This window comes from Protopterus annectens, chromosome 9.part0 (assembly GCF_019279795.1).
Source record: "Protopterus annectens isolate FY-2018-M chromosome 9.part0, PAN1.0, whole genome shotgun sequence".
Taxonomy (NCBI): domain Eukaryota; kingdom Metazoa; phylum Chordata; order Ceratodontiformes; family Protopteridae; genus Protopterus; species Protopterus annectens.
Window position 1 is genome coordinate 1,318,831,696 of NC_056743.1, and position 25,955 is coordinate 1,318,857,650.

At 38.4% G+C, this 25,955-nt stretch overlaps 1 protein-coding gene across 2 annotated transcripts in view; it reads right to left on the reverse strand.

Annotated features, from left to right (window-relative positions):
- RNF181 (ring finger protein 181) overlaps positions 1–23,959 on the reverse strand; it is a 147,827-nt gene extending 123,868 nt beyond the window's left edge. Inside the window, exons 1-3 of one of the 2 annotated variants that reach the window (XM_044084288.1) lie at positions 23,734–23,959; positions 11,722–11,855; positions 8,887–9,002 (exon numbers count right to left, since the gene is read on the reverse strand). In XM_044084288.1, coding sequence (XP_043940223.1) covers positions 8,887–9,002; positions 11,722–11,855; positions 23,734–23,819 — 336 coding nt within the window. In that variant the 5' untranslated portion in view covers positions 23,820–23,959. The remainder of the gene's footprint in view (positions 1–8,886; positions 9,003–11,721; positions 11,856–23,733) is intronic. The other variant, XM_044084289.1, reaches the window with a different exon arrangement.
- Positions 23,960–25,955: the final 1,996 nt, after the last annotated feature.

The following is a 25,955-nucleotide window of genomic DNA, read 5'->3' on the forward strand; positions in this document are numbered from 1 at the left end:
GCTCAGTTAAACATATTCACACACACTTTAATCTGCCTTGCACCTATGGTCATGAAACTTCTTCCTATACATTTCAGGTGTTAGCCTAAAACATTCTAACAAGTGATTCTTAACAGCAGTATAATCAAAATATTCACAAATCAGCAAGTTTAGACAACACAGTTACAGCTTTACCATGGAGTAAAGGGGTCAGGAACTGTACCCAAAGCCTTTGGTCAACATCATACTGTTTACATACCCTCTCAAACATATGAATGAAACTATCAAAATGATCCCCCTCTTTAAATTGCGGAAGAAATGTATTGACCTTTTGTGCTTCTGGGGTCCAATTACTCCCTTCCCTATTACCTCCATGACTCTGGCAAATAGTCAGCATCTCCTTCTCATGCTGCCTCTGACTCTTCCTCAGCTTCCAGGTGTAGCAGTTTCTCATTATCCTCAGCCTGCAAATGTCACAGTTTCCATTGGTCTTCAATCTCTAGATGCCTCAGTCTTTCAGCTGCTTCTATTTCCACACACCTGGCCTCCAACTCAAGTCTCTTTAGCTCCAGATGGATTTTTAAGTCCTCTGCAGAAAAGGCTGAGCTGTCCATTCTCGGAGTGTGGCACATCTCCACTGCCAGTCTTGATTGTCCTCCTGGTTGCTGTTTTCTGATGCAGCTGTGAACAAAGCTGCAATCATGTCTGCCTTAGTCAGGTTTCCATGCACCAGTCCCCTAGGCTGGCACATCTCAGCCACCTGGCTCCTTGTCAGGTTTCCGTACTCTCTGCTGACATGCTGCCTGCTCTCCCTGAATAACTAAGCTAACAAAATAAACAAACAATTGTGATCTGAACTCTTATTCCCTGCATGGCTGATTTAGAGTACAAAACACCTTCAGTGATCACTGTACCCAAGCTACATGAATTCACTCTACCCACATCACTACAAGCCAATTAGTACTTGCCAACCAATTCATATGTTGTTCTTTCGACATTTCCCGGTTAGGGGTCGCCACAGAGGAACTCCGGTCCTCTAATGACTGGCAGTAGATTTTTACAGTGCTGAGGTGCCAGTCCGACACCCAACCTTCAACGAAGGCATGCCCATTCACGCATGTCTTTTGAAAGCCAATCGACCGCGGGGAGGACATGCAGACTCCACACAGAAGGCACTCCAGCAGAGAATCGAATGGGCGAACCTCTTGCTGTAAGGCAACAACGCTACTGCTGCACCACCGCGGCTTTGACAACCAATTAATATGTGGTGTGGATATCCCACCACTGCCAAACAATTAATGTGATGCCCGTGCACTGGCCCAGCAATCAAAGAGCCTCAGTCCTCACCACCAACACCAGCGAGGGGTGTCCATATAGGGAAAGGATAATAAATACACACAGTAAAGAGCACACAGAGATCAGTGTTAGTCTGGGGCTTGTTGCTCCCTTTCTCTCCAGGTCCCCAATAAGACTCCCCATTGGCACAGATATAGGGTCCAGATCTCAGCCTAGATAGCAAGCTAAAACCTCCAGCACCCTCTCTGTCCAACCAGTGTTTCGTGTCCCTGCCCAAGTAGCTGACACAAACACACTGACATAAGAGATTATACAGCCACACAGACACTCCTGGGGAAGGCTGGCACAGGTTCTTCAGCTCCTCCCCCTTTTACCCAGACAATATGGTAATACCACTTGCCACCACCCACTAATATTTATCAGCTACTCAAAGGCCCTTATTAAAAGGGTGTCCAATTATTACTGTGCAATATTATTATCCAAATGGTAAGTGTGACTGAACAGCAAAGCTTATTTGGAGTGACTTGGTACAGTATATATATATATATATATATATATATATATATATATATATATATATATATATCACATACATACACAGACACACGTATATGTGCAATGTACTCTTAGAGCTTAAATTATCGCTACACAAAACAGCCACAGTTGAAAGGTTTAAAAATATTTAATAATAATTAATAAAAACACAAGACAATACTTCTCACTATACAGTGCTAGTAAAGAGTTCAGAGATCAGGGAGAAATACTTCAAATAATACAGTAGCAAAGGTTCTGACATCACAGAAAAACAAACTAGTCTAATCTTCCTATTTCCTAGCTGTAGCTAAAAGAAAGAGAGTTCTAAAAATCCTATTTTCATATAGAAACAGGCAGTGCTGGTGATGTTGGATGTTCAAGACAAAATGTTCGGAGCTCTCAGATTCTCTCTTTAAATTGATAACACTTAGCTGCTTCACAAGACATCATTCTTCACACTTCTCTGGTGTTCCCAGGCTAACAAACTACATTTACATTCTTTGCACCTGGTCAGAAACCAGAGCAATAAAGGACATTTATACATGCAAATTCTAGCCATTAATTCTGGCCTCAAAACAGGCAGAATGCCTTTCTCTAGACATCTCTGCTCCAAATTCTGACATCAAAGATAGTCATAAAAATGGTTGACGATGTTACATTTTTGCAGTTCAACATCCAATGCAGTCTTTTCACATTTAAGAGAACAAGCCTGTGGCTTACATTAATATTTACAAATGACAGAATTATCTACAAAAGACAGAATTATCTACAAAATTCTATCTGGCTAGGCTGGCAGCCTTCACCTATCTTCACAGATTTCATGAGCATTACAGAAATGTGGGCAACTTAGCAAACAGGACAGCATATAGATATACCATGATACAATCTGCAAAGGAAGGCCCAAAGGAAGGAATGGAGGAGAAATAGTGTGTGTGCGCGCGTATGAGAGAGTGAGAGAGACGGGATCAAGTATTAAGTGTATATCTCTCTCAAGAAAGGGGAGATGGAGGGTTTCCACTGATGCCTGCAACAATCCCTTTACAGTGTCCTTATCCTGTGTTAAGTAGAACTTTCCTGAAACTTCTGAGGTACAAGTTCACCTTGTGTAGTTTGCAACTTGGCTCACCATATTTAAAAAAATGCAATGAAACTGTTTGTCAGCTCTTTATGGAGATTCCTTGAATACCAAATGTCTGACCAAGTGAAATCCTCTCTCCCATCTTCACTTTTCTGGCAGGGTTAAGAAGAAAATGAGGGCCATATAGCTGGAGGACTTTTTGCCAAGGATGGTCTACGGGAAACTTTCTAATCTGGGTACAAATTCAGGAATACCACTGAATCTACTTCAGGTCCAAGTGAGAGACTAACTTATTCATCTTCTGGTCCTGCTCAGAAGATATGGTTCTGGTCTTATTCTACATTTCTCTATAGCATCTGACTGCTCCTTGTAGATTCAGATTCTTCGTGACTGTTCCTCTCTTCCTCTGATCCCACTTTTTTACCCTTTAAACCAGTCTCTCATCCTCCTAATTTGATGTATTTGGATGTTGATACACATCCTACTTTCCCCAGCCTTGCATGCCACTGGAGCTTACAATAGCTTCTGACCTTGCTTGCTTCCTTGGTGACTTCATGGGATAAACCAGACCTCATTTGATTACCTTCATCCTTCCTCTGTCTATCATTACAAAACATATATCCAAGCACCTCTATATCCTGATAGTTACTGGCCCACCTTTCTGTGATTCCAGCAATGACCAGACTCCCCTCCTGGATCAGTGGCTGTAGTTCCATAATCTTCCAACTCACCCTGCTTGCATTGCACTGTAGTACTGCCTAGCTATACTCCAAATCTTTCTCGTTTGTTCCTTAGTTTTATTTTTTTCCTTCTCTTTCCTACAAAAATCACCAACCTCAGCCATTTATCAGTGTCAGCAGCCAATTGTTGTATGTCTGACGGGCATAATAATTCAAGCCCTGAAGTACCACACAGAGGATAAAGAACATAAATAAACAAACATGTAGGCTTTAAAGCCATTACATTAAATACACTAAATTCATGGTTAACATTACAGTAATGTACTTGAACTTCAACTACTTTATCATCCCTAGAATGCTTTGTCAGACACAGTACTAGTTTTCAGAACTCATCAATATAGTTATTAGAAATGAGAATTCAGTAAATGCATACGTATAAAATTTAATCTTCCCCAAAAAATTCATCTAATTTAGAATGCACACCTTTTTTTTATTCAATTTTGCAAATTTGCAAGCATTCAAAAGTGAAAGCTAGATACAAAACACACTGTATACACAAACAATTACACACATACCACCACTGTGCCTTGAGGCAGTCCATGTAGGACAAATGTTTTACACCCTGCATTTTTTTTGTACGAAACTTCTATAGGTATTTGAGTTGTTGCATATGTCTGTTCAGATACATACCAAAGTGGGCATTATGCTGAATGTCTGGCCTGTTGAGATCAGAGAAAAGGAAATCAATGATGTCCCTGGACCTAGAAGCTATCCTTTTGCTTAGAAGCTGTGCAATATAGGAGAACCTCCTTATCACTGTAGACACACGTTGGTTAGATGACTGTCTACAGATGCTCACAAATCTTGAACTACAGGGTCTTCTCTTAGAGGCATACTGTCAATATGTAATTTCCCGAGGCAGTGTATTTTCCCAAGGCTACAACAGTATACTTTTTGCCATTTAGTCTTAGTCAATGGCTCTGGCAGCAGTTACTTGTTTAGGCAAAGTTTTCCTGCAGAATGGCTAAGTCATTTTAGGGATTCAATGAGTGCATATAACTTTCATTGGTGTTTGCCTCTACTTCAGAGAAGTGGATGCCAAACAGGAGATGTCCCAGCACTGAGCCCTGTGGGACTTCAGTGGAGGCTGTGGTTTTTTTTGTGTGTGAAGATAGGACGATGGGGAAACTGTCTGTGAGCCAGTTGTCAATCTAGTGGGTGTGGCAGGGATTTATTCCTAGTTGGGTAAGCATATCCACTACGCCTAAGTGAGTCATTCTGCCACGTCCAAGTAGGTGACACCATCTTGTTTTCCTTCATGGCTTTGGTGAACTTTTTGAAGAAGGCTACTCATCTGAGTAAGGAAGACTTGCCTTTGAAGACTCCAAACTGGGATGAGTCAAGGGTTTGGAGTTTACCTACATCCTTACTGATTAATTCCATGATAAGTCTTTCCATAGCCTTGCAAATTAGACTGGTCACACTTTAGTCACTTGGTTTAAGATAGGACTTTGTGTTAAATTATGTAAGACAGTAGAATGCGATGGAGCGTATCTTTTGGAACACTAATGTTCAATGCTGTATTAAGGAGTCATCATACCAAGCTCCACTGACGGTAATTACATTTCCACTGTTAATATAAATGATGATATCTGCTGAGTTAGGCATCAGTATAGAATATTGAGGTGCTGAATACAAAAATTTACTGACAACATAAAAAGGGTTGTATGGCGACATAAACAAAGGATCACATCGCATTTCAAAAGTACCTAGATATTCCACAGTATTGGACAGAGGCTAACAATACAAGATTTAACATAAAAGCAATGCACAGTGTTACATACAGACACAAATAACAACCACTACATCCTCTTTATATATATATATATATATATATATATATATATATATATATATATATATACACACACACATATACACACACACACACACACACACACACACACACACACACACACACACACACACACACACACACACACACTGGCCTATGCGTATTAGTGACTAACACACATCCTTAGTTTCACAACAAACATTAATGCAACAATAACAAATTATTATTTTATGATTCCGTCCATTACCTCAAGGAATGAAATTTTTCTTTTAGCTTTGTTTAAAACCAAGGTTAAGATCAATACTAGAATATGGAAACTTTTTCAGTCAGCAAAGCTGACAAGCTGGGGAAAAAACAGAATTACTGTACAAAAACACATACACACATTGAAAACCCTGCAGAGAAAGCCTAGCTACGTTAAAATTTCATTCAATCTACTATAGACTGTTAAGGAAGAATTTAATATGGACATCAAAAAGATGAAAAGCTGACACACTCACCAGCTATAGAATTTGGATCCCTATTATATAATCGAAGACGCAATCCTTCGAATGCATCTTGATCGAACTTGAAAGCACAAAACAGCGAAACGGCATATAATCGATTTCTTGCCCTGGGAAAGAAATCTCTTGGCTGCCTCCATTATTTTTTTTTTTCCTCACTGTAGTGCGATCTCGGAGTTGGTATATTTAAGTAGGGGAGTGTGGAGGGCAAAGCCCCCCAATTTATGTAATGTTTTGAATTTTTTTTTTTTTTTGTGATTTTTTTTCCCGGGGGGGGGGGGGGGGGGGATCGCTGTTCGAGTGTTTGGGATTGTAAGCTTTCGCGTACATGGGGTCAATAAATCAGCATTCGCTTTTAAGTGTTCACCGATTTAATATAGACCCTAGAACTTATGAATCACCATAAGAGGACTAGGAACTGAAATACCATACTGTTATGTGGACAAGGGTTTGATACAGCTTTTAAAAGGGATTACTTCCACACTAGAATTGCAATGGTTTGGAGTAAGATCTCTGTTAATACGAAGCTCTCCAACAGCCTAAGATGATTTAATTTTTTAAGGCATATTCTGATGTGACAAGGACTACTAGGCTAGAATTGTAAAAGACAAAGGCTTAATAAATGACCCATTAAGGGGTCGTAAGCTTCAATACACACTGAAACAATGAAACATTGAAACTACTTTAATAATATCTAGTCCACCTACAAATGTAATCTTAAATTTTGGAATACTGTTAATAAATTAGTATCACCTGGTAGCCAACCACAGCAAAATTCACTCCTAGATCAATCAAGCTATGACGCTGTATGTAAATTAAACTCCCATTTCATTCAAGCTGCCCCTTCAATATTCAGTGAACACAAAACAGTACACTTGATCTTAACGTAGGACTACAGACTCTCTAGATATAACATGTCAAAAAATTACTTCAAAAATAAAACTTAGTACCTCATCATCAGATAATCTTCTGGAAGAATACCTACACATAGCAGCAAACTCAGCAATACCAATAATACATAGATTTATACAAGAAAATATATACATTCACTCCACAACATATATATATATAATAAAAATTCTAGGCCATCAGGTCACAATTCATAAACGGTCCTACTTACAATTTCTGAATATAACTAGAAAGGTCAATTTGCAGTTTCTCTCTTTTGAGATACCAAAGGCTTCTGATACAGTCTCATATCAGCTTCTACTAATTAGACTGGACAACCTAAACAAAGGTAAAGAAAAAAAACAGACTGGTTTAACAGCTACTTACATAACCAATCCCAGAATGTATGCCGGCAAAAGTATGTCGGCAAAACACAGATTCCACTTATCTACATATTTTAGGCAGTATCCTAGAACCTTTCACATATAAAACATTCATCACCAATAAGCACACAACCAGACAACTCGGCACTTACATATTCAACCAAAATCATTACCCAGTTACAAACCATATTCAACCAAAATCATTACCCAGTTACAAACCATCACAGAAAAAAGCCCGCCTCCACAATGCAAAGAAACTGATAACTGATTCTCAACTACTGCTAAAACACAAATAAAAAACAATTTTATTCACACATGAAAGAATTCATATCAGTAGCTCAGATTTCTTAGTTTTATTACTGAAAATTATATCTAAACAAATGATTCACATTAAGAATCTGAGAATCATAAAATAACCACAATCCAAAGCATGAATATCACACAGGGTAAGTCATATAAAAAAACAACAAAAAATAGGTGTGCTATACATCCAAAACACATCCAAAAGAACACAGTCAAGATGTTGGCAATAGTTCATATGCGACTACTCCTGGGCTGCTATATACCTCAGGAATTCCAGTCAACATAAAATACAATTGCATAAAGCAGAACAAAGTCGATTTTGTAGCAAATTTCCAAACTGGATACATCACTACTTACCATTATAAAAAATGTCATTGTTAAAACTACAAAAAAAAAAAATAATTTTGTCAGACCTTAAAATAACACACAACATATAAAACAAACCATTGTGATACCAATCAATAGGCAATTAAGTCCAAAGATATAATCATCCTAGACCTCTAAGATCACTACATCAACATCAATTACTTACAGGAAAACTGAATAATCACTATAGTGATTCCCTTCATCAGTACACGTAGTGTGAACTGTCCTTCGACATTAAATCTGACTGTAATAGTATGCTATTCTGAAATACACAATCTTCTAAATGATTCTTAGATCTGCTCATGTACTTTGGGATGAGTAGTAATCTGTTCAACCGTATCCTATCACATAATTACTTTCTATGCTATACCAAACTGTTTAATGACATCCTTTACTTCTCTCTCTCTCTGCAACCTACTGTTGCTACTTCTACACATAACCACCATATTCACTTTTATCCACCCTGCTTACATACTAAGATCCTCTACTCCATGGAATATTATTATTGTTTGAATTGGGATATTATTCTAAATTGTAAAACAAAATTTTGACTAGGAATATCTACATTAAAAAGTGAAAAAAAAGCTCATTACATGTAGATCATTTGTCAACATGTACGCTACCACACTGTCCCTAATGAACTCACCACCGGTGTCAAACCTTTATGTATGCTACTATACTTCTGTACCAGTTACTGCGGCATCTCTTCAGATTTCCACCAAAAAGAGGCTTTCTGAATCTCTGACAGAATAATAGCATCCATTTCAAAATGTTAAGATTGTATTTAAAATAAATACAACATTGTATTCTCTGTATGGTTTGTCAACTATATGTTGTTCTGTTTATATCCCACTATACTACAATTTGTATTTCTTACAAGAGAATCTTTTTCTGGGCTTCTACTGAAAACAGGCTGTTTGAACATAGATGTCCGGTCAAAAATAAACACATTCTAGTGATACAGACAAAACATTTTGATCTATTGATGTCTCACTACTCAAAATATCCAAGTGTTCATTACCTTTCCAAGCCATGGCAAAATACAACCAGAGTGGAAAAAGTGCTCACATGGCATCTTCTTTACAGTCTCTTCTTCCTCAAACTCCAACAAACACACTGGACATTTCAAGCCTTTGTCTGCAAAAAGACAAAATAGATGATTGCATTATCAATTTCTGGTTACAAAGTTTCATAATTCAAAGATTTTGAATTCATGCTAAAAATTAAAATATATTTACCCTGTGAATCAAAATTCACAAGTGCAGTTTTTACTACTCCTTTCAGTATCAAGTTTTAATTCTGAAATTCTCCAAAAGATTAGAACCTCAAACTATTAAAACTGGTCACTACTTTCTCAATAAGCCATTTTGAAATATTATTATTATTTTTCTGATGTAATTGTACTTCTTTGGTTTGGGGTTTATACTGGTTCCACTCCTTTTAAAATTTAGACTAAGTAGCTACAGCAAAAATCTAATACCTTTAACAAGATATGTTTAGTAAAAAAAACAAAACAAAACAATTTTTTAGCCCATAAAATATACTCTAGCTGTGTTCTCTAAGGCAGTGCTAATATACAACTTGCAGTGACTCTTACCAGGATGTGCTACAGCTGTAGTATACAAATACTTCATGTAGTCAGAACCAGAACGCCACTTACAATGGTGCTTGCTAGGAACTGATAGCTTCCCATGGACCAGGTTCCCTAAGCCATTAGCTACACTGACTTTTGCAGGGAAAGAACGGGAAAATGCAGCAACCATGAGTTTTCACTAATCAATATACACTACTGACTCCTCATGAGAGGAACTAGGCATGAAATAACCATACTTTCCTTCCCATGCATGTTCCAGCAGCATACCTGGAGTACGTGAAAGGACAACCTTGACTGTAGTGGCTGCGTGTTCAGACTCAATGTAACTACACCATTCTGTACAGTACTCTCCAACTATAAATAAACCTGCTGAGAAGATGCAGACTGCAGCAGCAGTTATGAACTCTCACACTGTTACTGCCTTAAGGTAGCAACAAATTAGATTGCTTGTTGCGGCCAGTGAAAGACAGCAACATTTTTTTTAAAGCTACATATGCTTATCTATGCATCTTAAAAGATGCTCCAACGTTCTAACAGTTCTGGTCACTGTTCAACAGCACCACATACAAAGACTCCTACAGGGACAGGCTGAGTCTACAAAAGCAACTACCTCCTTCAGTCAGCTGTGGTACACCACCACCTACAGAAACTACTACTTAAAGAGGCAAGGAACATCCTTAGCCTGTAACAGGTAGGCATTCCCCCAGCAGTCAGTGCCACTATATCTCCACCTACAGTGAAAAGCCACGTACTGATAGTTCTCCACTGTCAGTGGTCGTACACCATTACTTACAATGACTGGGACAGAATACAGTAAACTCTCAGTTAACCAGAAAAAAATTGAAGAAATACAGTACAGTATGAACAGTTCAGCTTTTATGTGTTGCACTTTGCACCCCCCCCCCCGCAGAAACATACCTTACGTTTTTAAAGTTTTAAAAAGGAACCAAATAAATTCCCTCTTTCCCCAACCTGAGACCAAGTCAAATCGCTAAAATGTCAACACTTGCTCCATACTCAGTTTGCATCAGATTGCACATTCTCTCTCCGATCTCACACACACACACACACACACACACACACACACACACACACACACACACACACACACACACACACACACACACACACACACTTACTTCAGCTTTCATCCATCTGACATCTCACACACAGACTCTTCTACTTTCATACATGCATGCACTCTTGTCTATTCAATTCCAATCCACTGAGTGTGCCACTGAAAACCGTTCCACGTGCCATGCTTTCTAGCAAAAATATAAGTTTAAAATATGATTATTTCAGCCAGGATTTTAATTACTGTATTTCAATATTAAAATCAAAACAATACAGTGTCTATTGTATGGTATAGTATGATATAGCAGAGGGTACAGCATTAGCTTTCATCTTTCTGATCTCGCTCACAGACTTCTACTTTCATACATGCATGCACTCTGTCTATTCAATTCATTCAGTTCCAATCCACTGAGCGTGCCACTGAAAATCGTTCCACGCTTTCTAGTGAAAATATAAAAGTTTAAAATATGATTAATTCCAGCCAGGGTTTTAATTACTGTATTTCAATATCAAAATCAAATCAATACAGTGTTTATGGTATGGTATGACATAGCACAGGGTACAACATTTGTTAGGTCTATTTTTAACAGTAACTCTCAGGCAGCCAGAAACTACACTTACCTGGCATCTATCAATCCCCATGGGTACTGGTTAACCGAGAGTTTACTGTATAAAGGTTAGAAGCCCCCCCCCCCCCCCACACACACACACACACACACACACCCTTGTCTCTGCTCCTCCACTATTATATACAGTGACTCCTGAAACTATATAGGCTGGGACTACAATAACTTATGTCCTACACCACTACTCACATGAATTTTTTTGGGGGAATGTTGGGATTACAGGAGCTACATGCTCCCTCTCAGTCAGTGATGTTACAGTATACAGAAATTCTATATGGAGAGAAAGACCGACAGGCTGTGAGCTCTCTCAGGTTGTAAGTTCTGTTTCTACTACTACTACTGTAACTACCACCTACCAGGACTAAAAATGGGATTGTCAAATTGGGAAATAAAACTTTGTTTTAATCCATGGTAAGCAACATAATCTACAGTGAGCAAACTACAGGAGTTATAGTCTCTCTCTCACCACATAAATGAAAGAAAATAACATCCATTCTTTCTCTGCCAGTGTGTACAAAGCTAAATACTCACTTCAAGCATCTCCCAAACCACATATACTTACCTGCTTGGCATGGCTTGATAATCACATTGGGCAGTTTCCTAACAACTTCCTTTGCAGCAGGTGGTGGTAACCTTTGGTCCCATTCTGAGAGGTCCACAGGACCCAAGTCAAACTCCAGTCCATTTAACAGGGACCTAGAGTAAAGAGTAAAATAAGGTGAGAATGCTAGAATCTTCTTAAATATAGGAATATGTACCTGAAATACACATTTCTAGCAATTTCCGAACAAAATTCTGATACAGCTTACTTGGGAACATGCAAGCCGTGGTGGTGCAGCGGTAGCGTTGTTGCCTCACAGCAAGAGGTTTTCCCATTCGATTCTCGGCTGGAGTGCCTTCTGTGTGGAGTCTGCATGTCCTCCCCGCGGTAGAGTGGCGTTCGAAAGACATGCGTGAATGGGCATGCCTTCGTTGAAGGTTGGGCGTCGGGCTGGCACCTCGGCACCGTAAAAATTGACTGCCAATCATTAGTGGATCAGAGTTCCGCTGTGGCGACCCCTAACCGGGAAAAGCCGAAAGAAAACAACAACTTACTTGGGAACATATTTTCTGCGAGTGCGGTGGGTTGGCAGACTTTAAGGATTCCCTGCAGGATGCACTGTCGGAGATTCTGGGTGGGCGGACTGGTGTGACGAGGAAGATTATTTTTCTGAGCCATGATACAGAATCAAAATTGCCTAGACATGGTAAAGCCTTGCTGTGTCTAATTATGTGGCTGCCAAAAAAAAAAAAAAAAAAAAAAAAATTACTAGAAAATAGAAATCAAAATCTAAACCAACTATATTAGAAGCAGTGAATATATTAACAGAGATAAAACAACTGGAAAGGGGTAGGAGCAATCTGGTGGGAACAATACATACAGGGGAGGAATGAGGTTTATGACAGGCAGCTGACAGTAACTTTCTCCTCGTTTAGCCTGGTGAGTGGAACATCAGTGTGCCCGACTACAGAGTCACCTATGACTAGAGTGTTGGGTACGTTGTTGTGCCTTATGGGCTGTGGTTGAGTGGTACACTGAGTTTGTGGGCTATGTGTCATTTGAGTTGTGTTGGGGGGGTGGAGTTTGCTTGCGTTTCTGCTTTGTAGGTCCCTGATGCTTGGGCAGGTTTTTATTGAGAGCCTCTGCGAATGTAGGTGCGTGTTTTGGTGGTATAGGTTTTGAGGGACTATGTGATGAGTGAGGTATGGTGCAAGTGTTTATCTTCTCCTCTTGACTGCCTAGTCCAGTCCTGGGTGAAGAGAGCTTTGCTTCCAGTTTGGCTATATAAGTGCATCTCTCACAGGTTGTAGTGTTGGGTGGTAGGAGGAGAGGATTGTGTGTGTACATAAGGCAATTGCTGCATTGCCCCAAGATGCCCAGATTCATCACATAGACAGGAGAAAACACCGGGAGCTGACCTTTAGACATGCCTGGATAGGTGCTTATTTATTAAGTACTAAAAACTGCTTTCCTCCAGACAAGTGTGGAAAGTTGAGTGCTGTAGTAATTTGCAGCTTTAGTGCTTATGAGTTCTGAACAAGTGCAGAGTTCAGAGAAACAGATTTTGAGTGCTGAAACTAAAAAAACTGGCTAGTTCTAAGAAACAAAATTAAGCTAGAAGGCTTCCCTCCAACAAAGAAAGGCTTGGGGGCTCAGAAGCCTACAAACAGTCTAGACCACTTGCAGGAAAGGCAGGAAACCAGCTTAATTTTTTTTTCTTTCCCAGATGCTCTCTTTGTACACAGTAGGAGTGCCTGAAATCAGAATATGATCTCACTGCAGTCGGTTGATTGAGCAAATGAGATGGGCCCAGAAGGAGTATCCAAACAAAAATTTACAGGAGGGGCGGGCAGTTTCAAAGCCACCAAGATTAACACCAAAACCAGGGAGGGTGGGTGGGGAACTAACGGGAAGAAAAAAAAAAAAAAAAAAAAAAAAAAAACACGAGTCAAAACTTCCATTTCGGTTAATATTCAATGCAACACAAATAAAATCAATTAAAATGCTGTATTATTTGAAAAAGTGCAGATAAAAGGTACTTAAATTCTCTTATACGTCCAGTTGAATACAGCTAGATCTTAGCCGGCCAAAGCTCAAGTTTTAAGTGATGGTTTAATAAACATGTTTCTTTTTTAAAAAAGGGGGCAGGAATTGAATTAATTTATGTAATGCTGCTTAGATTATATATATATCTATATATATATATATATATATATATATATATATATATATATATATATATATATATATATATATATATATATCTATATCTATATCTATATCTATATATATATATATCTATATATCTATATATCTATATATAAATAAATGTATATATGTATGTGTTTGTAGTAAAATGTTTGACGTTAATACAGTTTGATTATTTTGTATAAATGTAATTATGCCTATGTTAGAAGTGATACTTCAATGAAAAAAGTGTTTATTTAAAAAAATTCTGATACAGCTGTAAAACATGTAAACTGTTTTAACTGTACTTTATCCTATCGACATTTCGTTTCCTGGTAGTCTGTGTGAAACACAATCCCTGTCCACAGTCCACCTGTGTTTACAGCTCAAACTCCTGCTTACTGCAGCAGTAAAAAGTCAATTGCTTGCAATTATCTAAGCAAAACGTATACAAAAGGTACTGTGTCACAAAGCATTTATACAACATGAAATAGAATACATGTGACTTTTGTCCCACTTGCCTCCAATTTTAGCAACTCCTCTACCTTTTTAATGAATCTGCCAAAAGTTTTTCTGTAGTACCTTGTTTCTTACCACTATTTTACATCATTTCTTTGCCACTGTACATATTTTTGAGGTAATGTTTACATTTATTTGCCTACCTTTCTATTACAAATATAGTTTTGCACTAATACTCTTCTTCGATACTGGCTCATGTGTGTCTACGAAGCAGACTATGGCAACTTCTACTGCAATTATGACTTCCCCAGCTGCACCTAAAAATGGATAGTTATGCAGCTGATCTCTGAAGTTGTCTAGGATAGCTGGTGACCTTGGCTGCGGAGCTCTTCCATCCTCACTAAGAAAGGCTCTGAACAAAACCCTCATGAATAATTGGCAGGCACACATCACTGAGCTATATGTCATCCGCTGGTTTAACATACTGTCTGCCCTAGCAACTGAATCTACGGTGATAAAAGGATGTGGCTGTGGCTCTCAAACAATTTTGACAAATGCCCAGGTGTGTAAAATTCTGTTTTAATAATGCACAGCCAAGGAACTAAAATGTCTACAGAGCAGCTACACCATCACAACAGAACTGTCATACATGTGCATACTAAAAAATAATAAACAAACAACAAAAACAATAAGTAGTATGCCAAATGCTTCAAACTGCAAGCTACATAACATCAGTGACCAGTCCCTCTCAAATTTATAATAAATTGCAATCCACAATTTTGGCATAAGCTTAGCTGCAAAATTTCTTCAGGCTAAACATACGTTTCCTAATCAAGCCCATTTGGATACCCCTTTTGGTCTGTACTGGTAAAATGTTCCATTCCGAGCTTTGTTTTTCAAGTCTCTTGAAAGCTGTTAAAAATATCAAGGGGAAACAGTCATTACAACTTGCTCTGTTGAGCAGAAACAAAGTTTGGACCAAGGCTTTCCATGAGCTGTTTTCAACTAAAGACCTAGGCACAGGAGAAGCCGGCTAGGGAGGGGTGGGAGTAAATAGTTGCTGCCATTTCACTCATCCCTAAAAGAAGGGATACAATTTGTCTTGCTCCAGGAGTAATTCCTGTGGGTTAAACCAAAGCTGTACAGCCACAACAGATGGTGAGGCATGGCAGTATGAGTCTACCCAGGGAAACAAACAGAGCAACAGTGTGGAAACATTAATCTGCACTGAGGCTGATTGTACCAAATCATACATTACACCTATTAATCAATGGGGAAGGGGGCTAAGGCACAATTTAAACTCTTGAGACAAAATGTACACGTGTTGATGATAGTCTACCGAAAAAGATTATAACAAAAGACATTCTCCTCTGGAAAGAAATGGGCAAACGAAGTTTGATGTACAAAGGCCCATAAAGGTAAACAGAATAAAAAGTAATACACTTATTACATATACTTACTCCAGAAATAAAAGAGAAAGATCACTGTGTGTTACTAGCTTCAATACCACCTGCTAATCTACTATTGCAAAACAGTCAAAAGTCACAGCACAAAGCCCCCCCTACTTCAAAGATTGGACACAAGAGTTCAGAAAATGTGCAACAGTCACAAGACCAGCTGCTATTGCGCATCAAAAATAGATTTAATTAAGGTAAACAATCATAGTACCCCAAAAATACCTAAACTTGGAAGGGACATCATTTTATCAAAAGTTTACCTCGTTTTATTAGGAAAAATAAAAGCCTTCTTATCAATCTGTTAGTTTACATTCCACCACCCTGGGCTGTATTTAAAACTGGAACAGTTCTTCCCACAAAACTAATCATTTTAAACCGTTTGGCTCGGTAACCGATTACAACACAGGCCCACTCTACTCAAATTAAGAGTACAAAATTATTTCAATCAGTGGTATTACTTTTCTATCATAATTCAAAAATGATGTTGCAGTCCAAGACCCATGGAAATACAAAACTTAAACAAAATGTTATTCAAAAGCAGACATGATCTGAGCCACTAAACTTCTTAGAACAATGCACCCAACATCTCACTTTACAGAATCAAACATCTGAAGTGTAAAACCACTGCACTCATGATGCCAGTAAACAAGCTGTGTTAAGAGACTGACTGTAACACAGCCTAATGCAATAATGTACCCCGACACTCGTATAGCTCATTTCATTTCCATTTTACATCAAGTCTCATCCCATTTCACAAAGGTCATCTCATCTCATTCCATTAGCACACTACATCTCCTCCACAAAAGGAATCTTTAGAGCTGGTCACAGTGTATCACATCTTTCCAGTCGTACAACATATCCTTACTTGATTCGTTCATGCATTGTCATACATTTGCTGCAGTCACACATACATCTTGTCTGACCTTACTGTGCCTCAACACACTCAGCCCACCTTCCATTACGAAACACAATGCTTCTTGTCTAGCTCTACTTGTAAAGCAAGCTCCACGCTTCCCCAGTTGTGCCAAGTCACTTATCGATGTATCTCTTCCCTGAACAAAAATCTCTCAAACATCCACAGCTAGTTCCAGCATCACAGCCTTTCAGTTAGCTAACAAAAATAAAATCACAACCAAGTTCGCAGATGACTGCAAACTGCGTGCCATAATCGATGACTGACACAAGCATCCTCCAAAAGGGTCTCACAGAGACGGATAACTGGTGCCAGAGCCATGGCCTACAGCTAAATGCCAAAAAGTGCATAGTCATCCCCTTTGGGAAAAACAAAGTGCCCACAAATTACCACATAGGTGGTAATCCATTAAGTATGGAAGAAGTAATTAGGGATTTGGGGATCCAAGTAGATAGCAATCTCTCCTTTGACAATCACGTTGCCAAAGTGGTTAGAAAGACCTTCTATATAGCCCACCTTATCACGAAAGGGTTCACATCTAGATCAAGAGAGGTCATTGTGCCCCTCTACTCATCACTCATCAGGCCCATAATTGAATACAATGCCCCACTTGGGATGTACCTTACCAGACACCTGCAGCAACTGGAAAGACCCCAAAAGTACATCACCAAGAGGATCAAGGGACTCAAACAGATGCCCTACGCAGTTAGGCTAAAGAAACTCCAGCTCTACTCAGTTGCTTTCCGCCTACTCAGAGGCGATCTGTGCCGGACGTATAAAGCCATGTCCAAACCAGAATTAATGGACATGCTCCAACTCAGGAAATCCAAATCCCTTAGAGCTACACGCTCCACAGAGTTAAACCTCAGCACAGAAATAAATAGGACATGCTGGAGGGACAGATTCATATCCCAGAGGCTACCCTTCACTCTGGAACAAAATCCCAATCCATGTTAGGCAGAGCCCCTCAATGACCCTCTTCTTGACGAGTGGATGGGAGATCATAGGTTTACCCCTGGGATCTCTTCTGTGTCCCTACTAGACAGAGGCACAGTAAACTAACCTTAAAAGGGCTATCTTCTGTGACCTACTATACAGAGGCACAGTCAAATAATCTAAAAAGGGTGGCGAAAGCCAAACACACTCTGGCTAGGCTTATAAATGCCCTAGGGCAGATAGCCTAGTATCAACCTATAATTCTGTAATCATTGCCAGGCTAATTAAATCAACCTATGAACCTATAATTCTGTAATCATTGCCAGGCTAATTAAATGTCCATTTGATTGAAGGTTATTGTTCCAACATGAACTACAGTGAAAAATGTCTCAGTGTTTCAGTGATCAATGTATAATTTAAAATACTTAACCCCATCAAAACTGTTTTGAAAATAGGACTGTTATACCCACTGCACAACTCTTAGAATGAAGTGTTTGCACTCTGAGGACTGGCATGTGCCCTAAATTAACCACCATGGCAAACTGTCTTCTGTTTAAATTCCACATGAAAGGGAGTTGCCCCCCAACTCTCTTCACTTTAGAACTAGCTAGGTGGATGCCTATGGGGGATATCATTTAATGGATGGTTACATATTAATCGCAGTGCAATTCAACAGTACTTTATACTTAAATTACAATGGGTTTCTTTAGCGTATCTGTTTGTTTCAGATTATATTCTGTTGTACACTAATAATAAAGTAGTGCACTCTAATAACCTTGGTAATTGCTTTGTTTCAGATTATTTTATTTCCTGTACAACAACAACAACATCAAAATAGTAATGCACATATTTACTGTGGTAAGATGGATATGTCCATCTCACCATAACTACTGAAATGTACCATGAACTACTCAAATTCTGTGAATTAATAGCTTGGTGCAGCTATATTAAAACTAAGCAATTTCCACTCTCATAGTGAAAACTGAAACCAAGAAATAAGAGCAAATGATATTGTCATTTTAGGTAAAATTTGGTTACTGGCTATAAGTACACTGCCTGGATGCCAGCAGAGAAAAAAATTAAAGAATATAAAAGAAAATCAACCAGAAAAAGTGAAGAGAAAATACTGGCTGGGAAGAATCGTGCAGTTGTTAAAAAGCAGTACAAGCATCAGCTTTGGTACAACAGATGACTTCCAGTATTTTAGAGAAAAATAAGTCAAATGTACTCAGAGGTGATTAAACTAAATGAAACAATGAAAGAATATACTGACTCAAATAACAAAAAGCTGGAAAAACTAGAACTAGCTTTTCATCTGAAATTATAAAATTGCAAAAATAACAGAATGAAATGAAGAAAAGACCGACTGAGTATGTGGCTTCTCAAGAAAAGCGGTTTAAAAATGGCAGAATTAGAAGACAAGAGTGCAGAAAGAAAACCTGAAATTTTCTGCTGTGTATCAAAGAAACTGGAAGGAATAGCAACAGGAAAGGTATTTCACAGCCGGATTTTGTTAACTGAAAGGGCATAGAGTGTATGCTCCACACCTGGCCACGAGAAATCAATGAAGAACTGTATTACTAAAGATACAATCATACCAGCAGAAAGAGCTGATCCTGATAAAACTGTGGCAAAAATACTAAAATCTGGAAACAGCAGAGTGTTTGTGGAAATGTATTTACTGTACACCAGGCAGAAGGGAAGCAAATTTATCCCAGAAATCAGGGTGGAGAGGCAGGTAGGAAATTCAAGCTGCTGTATCCAGTTTTCTTCAGAAAAATTTTCCCTGAAAGATCAAAGACATTTTTGGATGCAGAACAGGCTAAGGAAGAAATAAAAAAAGTGAGCCTACAAATATAAAAGGGGGACTTGTCTCTCATTATGTGGACAATAAAGCTCAGAGATTTTGCCAGTGAAACTTTTTCAAGCATTCCAAAGGAAAATGCACGAGAAACAGAAAAAAAGTGAACAAGTTGACTAGAACAATCAGGGATACCCTGGACTTGAACCAGAGTCTGGTGTTGGGAGACGGAGATAAACAGGAATAAGACTAACACTGAAATTAGCAAATACATGGGAGACTATGAAGCAATCACATTTGTGAAATATGGCTTTGTAAGAAAAATGGCTGACAAAGACTGGACTTTCATTGACTTTGTTTAAACTTGTGTGTGAACTGTAAAACATACAGCACTTCATATCATTAACGTTTTGAAGAATACTAAAAGGAAAACATGGTAACTGTAAGATACTTGTATAAAACATTTCATCAAGTACTTTTTAGTTGTAGGAAACAGGCTTTACATCATAATGCAAAAGAAAGGCTGGGCAAAAGCAAGTATAGGTTAATATGCTGTGATCTTGGGCTACTGGGGTGGGGTGTAAAAGTGCACTGATTACATTATATATAGAATTAAAATAATTTCTTATTTTTGCAAGGGTGGATGGCTAGAATAAGGCCCTTGGTTTAAGCTTTAAACAAGTGTATTTGTAAGCAAGTCAGCTTGAAAAATAAGACAAAATGATGAAAGCCATGAAATTGTCATTTCTTGCACCTGCAAAGATATTAGCTTGTTTTCTTTTCCATTAGCAATTGTTCTTAGTGGGAGTCAAGAAGTATGCTGCTAAAAGCAGTTACATATTCTGTTCTGAATTAAATTGATAAAGATTCCTTCCCCCAACTGAACAAGTGTTGGCTGTTCCTCTCTCATATTGCTGGCTGCTTCCTCTCTCTCTCATATTGCTGGCTGCTTTTACATGGAGACCAGCTGTCTGTAGGTGCATGCCATTAATTTTGAGAGTTCCAAGCATTCTTTGCTGAGGAAATGTAGTTCAGTGAAAAATAATGTTTGAACTTATGGGAAGGGAATAAGGGATAGCAGTCACCCTAGCAGTCGTAATTCTTTAATGCATCCAATAGAACAGTATACAATTTAGTTTTATTTAAAGAGTGTCAGTGCACTTTTACTTATGGCTAAAAGTTAAATGTTAGCTGAAAGTATACAAGCCGTTTTTCATATCTGGGGGAACAAAGAATGAAAGAACAGAAGTAAATCAGTGTAAGTGGAAACATGTTGTAAAATGCACTTCAGCATGAGTAACCTTAATTTTAGGTTAGGTAATTACTGTATATGCAGATGCTGATTTGGGTAACTGTTATCTGGAAGGATAAACTTCATTTTTGAAGATGTACATAATTTTGATGGCTTGTTCTAAGTTAACAGGGGGTGGGGTATTCTGAAAATGTCTTAAATTTTTTTGTTTGTTTGTTTGAGGTTTTCATTAAAATAAAAAGTCTTAGAAAAAATGTGACACATTTTTTGCAAGCAGCGTGCTAAAGTTTAAATTGAAAAAAGTTTTTTTTTTAGAACGTCTGGTTCCACAACTTAAAAACTGAAGCACTTTAGCACTCTGTGTGGACTATATAATCTGCTTGTTGCAAATGTAGCAAGCAGTTGCTACAGTTTAAAAGCAAAGACATTTCTTTGTCTCAGGATTTGTTCAGTTCCAAACTGAAGCATGCCTTTTGTGGACTACATCAGCAGCTTGCCAATTCAAAAAGGACATGGAAGTATTTTTCAATTTACTCTCCGTGGACTGTAAAGGACTTTTTTTCCATTTTTCTTTCTTTTTTTTTAATCCTCACATCACAGGAAAAGAGGGGAACCTTTGATTGGGGGGGGGGGGGTGGCACTGGACACCAGGATAGCTAGCTACACCTCTTCCCAAAAAAATTATGAAACTGCATTTACTAAAACTGATGTTAAACCCAATTCTATTCTGCCATTTTACTATACTAGAAAGATAGATAATGAATATATCATAATAACTGTCATTAGCAATAACTTATGCTAACTTGATATCATCTGTTATTTTGGCAATCCAAATACTTTCATGTGTAGCCAAAACAGAAAAAAAAAAAAAAACATGTTGAAAATTGACGGACCTAAAACAGACCACTGAGTAAACATAACGCGAAGAATGGCTTCCAATTTTTACACTAAAAATTTAGAATGAAATGAGTTAATCCAGTTTAATATAAAAGTATTAATTGCAAGTTTTATCATAAATTCTTCAAAAACTGAATGTGACATACTATCTAATGCTTTGGAAAGACCTAAACACACAATAACACCCAGTCCACTACCCGCAGTCCTTCTAATATGATCATAAAAACCTGATCAGGCAATTGGATTTAGCAGGATATTTCACAAAACACAGCACCATATCCATGATTACCCCCAAGTATGTTTAATAGGCATCTTTTGAAACATCTACAAAACAAAGAAGTTAAACTGATTGGGTTTTAATTGTTTACAATATAAGAACTCCCATTTTTTTTCAAAATTGGAATGAAGTTAGCTACTTCCTGGAAGATAAAGCAATACATTTTTATAACACTGTAAAATAATAGTGGGGTAACCATATGTGAGCCTAGATGTTCAAATAACACATCAGGTATGTTATCTAGGTCATTGCCACAGTTACATTTACATGTTATACCAGCATTTTAGTACTCAGAAATTCCAACATCTGTATTCTTAAATGGTATTTATGCACGGTCCAATGTTTTCCATTATCGCTGTGAGATCCGTATACTGCAGTATCAGCTTACACACACCCTAAATGTAGCAAGCAATGCCACAGAGTCCAGCAATCTTGACAATTATTAATGCATTTACACAGTGGATCTTTCCCAGTTAATAAATAAATGAAAATATTCTAGTCTGCTTTACTGAACAGAAAGATAATCTAATTTTCAGCACATGCCTTCCTCTGTATTTGTGCAGACTGTTCTGTCTCACCGGATAAGTATACATTTTCATATTCTCCCTTACTTACAGCCTATTATGCATATCTCATCATGTCAACTGATCTTGTTACACTCCACAGTTTGCCTTATACAAAACACCGTATCCTACTCCATCAGCTACATATGTCTTCTGTCACTTCAATGAGCAGATGGGCAGACCCAAATGGCCACCTTAAATCTATGACTTGGCCAAATGATAAAGGATGCTGCTAGTAAAGAAGAGCAAACCATAACTCAAATGAATCAGGGACAAATCTCATCTGAATTAGGGGCAAATACAGAAATAACCAGGAACATTTTCTAAAATGTTAGTACTATTAACAGGAGTTGTTTACAGAATAAAACAGCATAAATTAATATACATTTTCTCAAGTAAAAGAAGTCCACACCTCTAATCATTGGTTGGTACTAGGTTATCGCCCCTAGGGCCTATACAAGCCTAGCCATAACAATACCCTGGCTATTTCTTCCCATACTATTTACTTCCCTGGACCCTTGTCTAGCAGGGCGACTGACGTGATATAGGTTACTTTCTCAAGTATAATTCATCAACTTTTCTCCAAAGGTCAACATTTTTAAAAGGTTTAAGATGGCCAGAGCCAAAATTAGGGGCATCCCTATAATCTAGGGCCAGCTGATCGGCATGACGCAGACTCATCAGGCCGCCAATAACAGTAAACACCATTCTCCTACCCCCCCCCCCCCAAAAAAAAATTCTCATAATTGTCAAAGCATGACCTAGTTCAGCACAGGCGAAAAGGGCCATTCACAGTGCCCAATAATGTTTAAAGTGGTGTATACAACCCCCAAAATACATAACGCAACTTCTGCAGTACCTCTGACCTTTAAAGCGTAACCGTGGGTATTTCGTTTATCTACCTCCTCAGTCGACCCACACCAAACACCTTATAAGTGGAAATTATTCGTATTTCACTTGAGTCTGCCCTTCTCTCAAACCACAGTGGTGCAGCGATAGCGTTATCGCCTCACACCGTTCGATTCTCGACTGAAGCACCTACTGTGTGGAGTCTACATGCCCTCCCCGCAATCGAGTGGTGTTCGAAAGGCATGCGTGAATGGGCGTGCCTTCGTTGAAGGATGGGCGTCGGGCTGGCACCTCGGCACCGTATAAATCGACTGCTAATCATTAGCGGACCGGAGTTTCGCTGTGGCAACCCCTAACCGGGAAAAGTCGAAAGAAAAACAAGTCTGCCCTTCTCTGTAAACGCATACCGCTTACTTACAAAGCAGGTGCTACCTCTGCTTACCTGGCCAGCTCAAGTAGAGCATTCTGTCGATACTGTTCTTCCGGGTTGGTAGGCTCACAATCATGTTCATCAAAATATGAAGCCATTATTGTAAAGTGATTATGTAATTTATTCCAGCTTTTTAAAAAAATTTGAAAAGTACTGGAATCCACAAACAACTAACAATACTTTCAATAACCCTCACAGTTACAAAATGACACAACGATGTCTGCGCATCACGTGACTTCAGCATGATAGCGTAGAAACGTCAATTGCTGAGCTGTAGTTTAGCACTGTTTTTTTTTAAAGTACAGTTACATACGGAGTAAAAAGGTTGTACCCGTACTGTCGTACGGGATTTTGTTTTGCTCTGAGAAATATGGATCAGCAACATCTTTGACATTGGAATTATAAGAATTAAGTATACACCGGTTATTTATTTTTAAGCTCCCTTTACCAATATGCGAAAAAGTATTTCCTTTTAACAGCACACAGTGTCGGTAGCGCAAACTAGGATGTTTCAAGTTATTTAGGGGACTCCCCAACAAACGTATTCATTGCATTTAACTTTTAAAATTAAAGAATAAAAAACGCACAGAAAAAGAGATAATACGTGTTTATCACATTCCCCACCATGGCTGTAAGTATGTGTGCATTGACCAGTAAAACCCCCAATATCAGGGCACTTTTAAAATATTAATCTTATTGACTTACAAAATTTACAGAATAGCATGCCTTTTCTGAACGAAAAGCGTCTATAACTGTAATGATTGCCATTACCTGTTGACCACAACCCATCATCTTCATACCTCTTAGCACAAGAAATCTGTACAACGTCAAAAATAATGGGATGGGATGGGATGGGATGGGATGGGGGGGGGGCAGGGCAAAGGTCCCCATAATGGGACAGATTTTAAATATTGCCCTTATAAACTTAGAAGGTTGCTAAAACAACAGATTTTGCTTTAACATACATTTTCTGAAGGATATGAAGTCTGAAACTCAAATGTCTGTGACTATTCAATGACTTCAACCCTCTGCAAGTTGCCAAAATGTGGAGCAGCCCAAAATATGAGGCAAAATCTGGACAGTTGAGAGGTATAATTCCATCTTTTCTCAAGAAGTCCAAAACTTTAAAAGGAAAAGGACAAAATGTTGACACCAAGTTAAGGCTGCAATACCACTCTTAAGTGACTGATAACTTGGCAGTTTGTCACACCCCTGAATGTCTGGGCTGCCGTTTTGTTTTCCAGTGTTTCCATTTCTCACAATGCTCTTTACATCTCCATAATACTGCGTAGTCTAAAAAGCCAGTGGCTTGTGTCTGCCTTCACTTATGATGTTAGAACTGTAAATCACTGGCTGCTTAAAGTGCTTCTGAAAACATTATCAGGAACAGTGCCAGGATTTTTTCTCCTTTTTTAAATTACTTTAATTTGTGCTAATTGTAAGCTTCTAAAAGCTTCCTTGGTGCACTTAAACCATATTATTGGCAAATTAGTTTTATTAGTATTATTATTTATTTTTTGCACATCAACCCCTGCAATGTTTTAGGCGTTATTTTACGTGAGGGCCTCACCAGTTCGTTTCATGCAGAAGTGGGTGTGTCACAAATTGAGTGACAACCTGGTCTGCATATGTAATTAGCCTTCAAGCAATCGCTCATGCATACATGATATGAGAGTATTAACGTTCTCCATGGAATCTTGGCTTTAGGCTCAAAAAAGCTGTCTGTTTCTACTTTTCTGCCATGTCATTCAACAGTGCAAATAATCCTTTCCTGTTAATAACCATTTCAGCAAAATATTTAGGAACTTATGGCTTAGCCAGCCATTTTCCATATCAAGACAAGTGTTACATAAATACAGTGGTCTTTACTACTGGTCGTTCCTTTCTGCCAAAAGACGTACCTTCTGCTACAGACTATCCATTTAAGGTAATGTAATGTGTTATACATCACATTACACGAATAAGCTGTCAGGAGAAAACATTGTTTCTCTAGTATGTTGGAGTGTTACTGCGAGTCTAAGGCAGCTCCTTTTCATCTTACATCCTGTCTGACAAGGAATACCAGACTGTTAAAAAAAAAAAAAAAAAACTCACTTGCCTTGGCCTGTACCTTCCATTCATATGATTGACTGAACCCACCAACCCACTCCTTGAAAAATTATGTTCTCGTATCTACATTAAACTGTCTACCTTTGCTCTCCATCTCCTGAGTGTGGCCCTTCCTTATCATACTG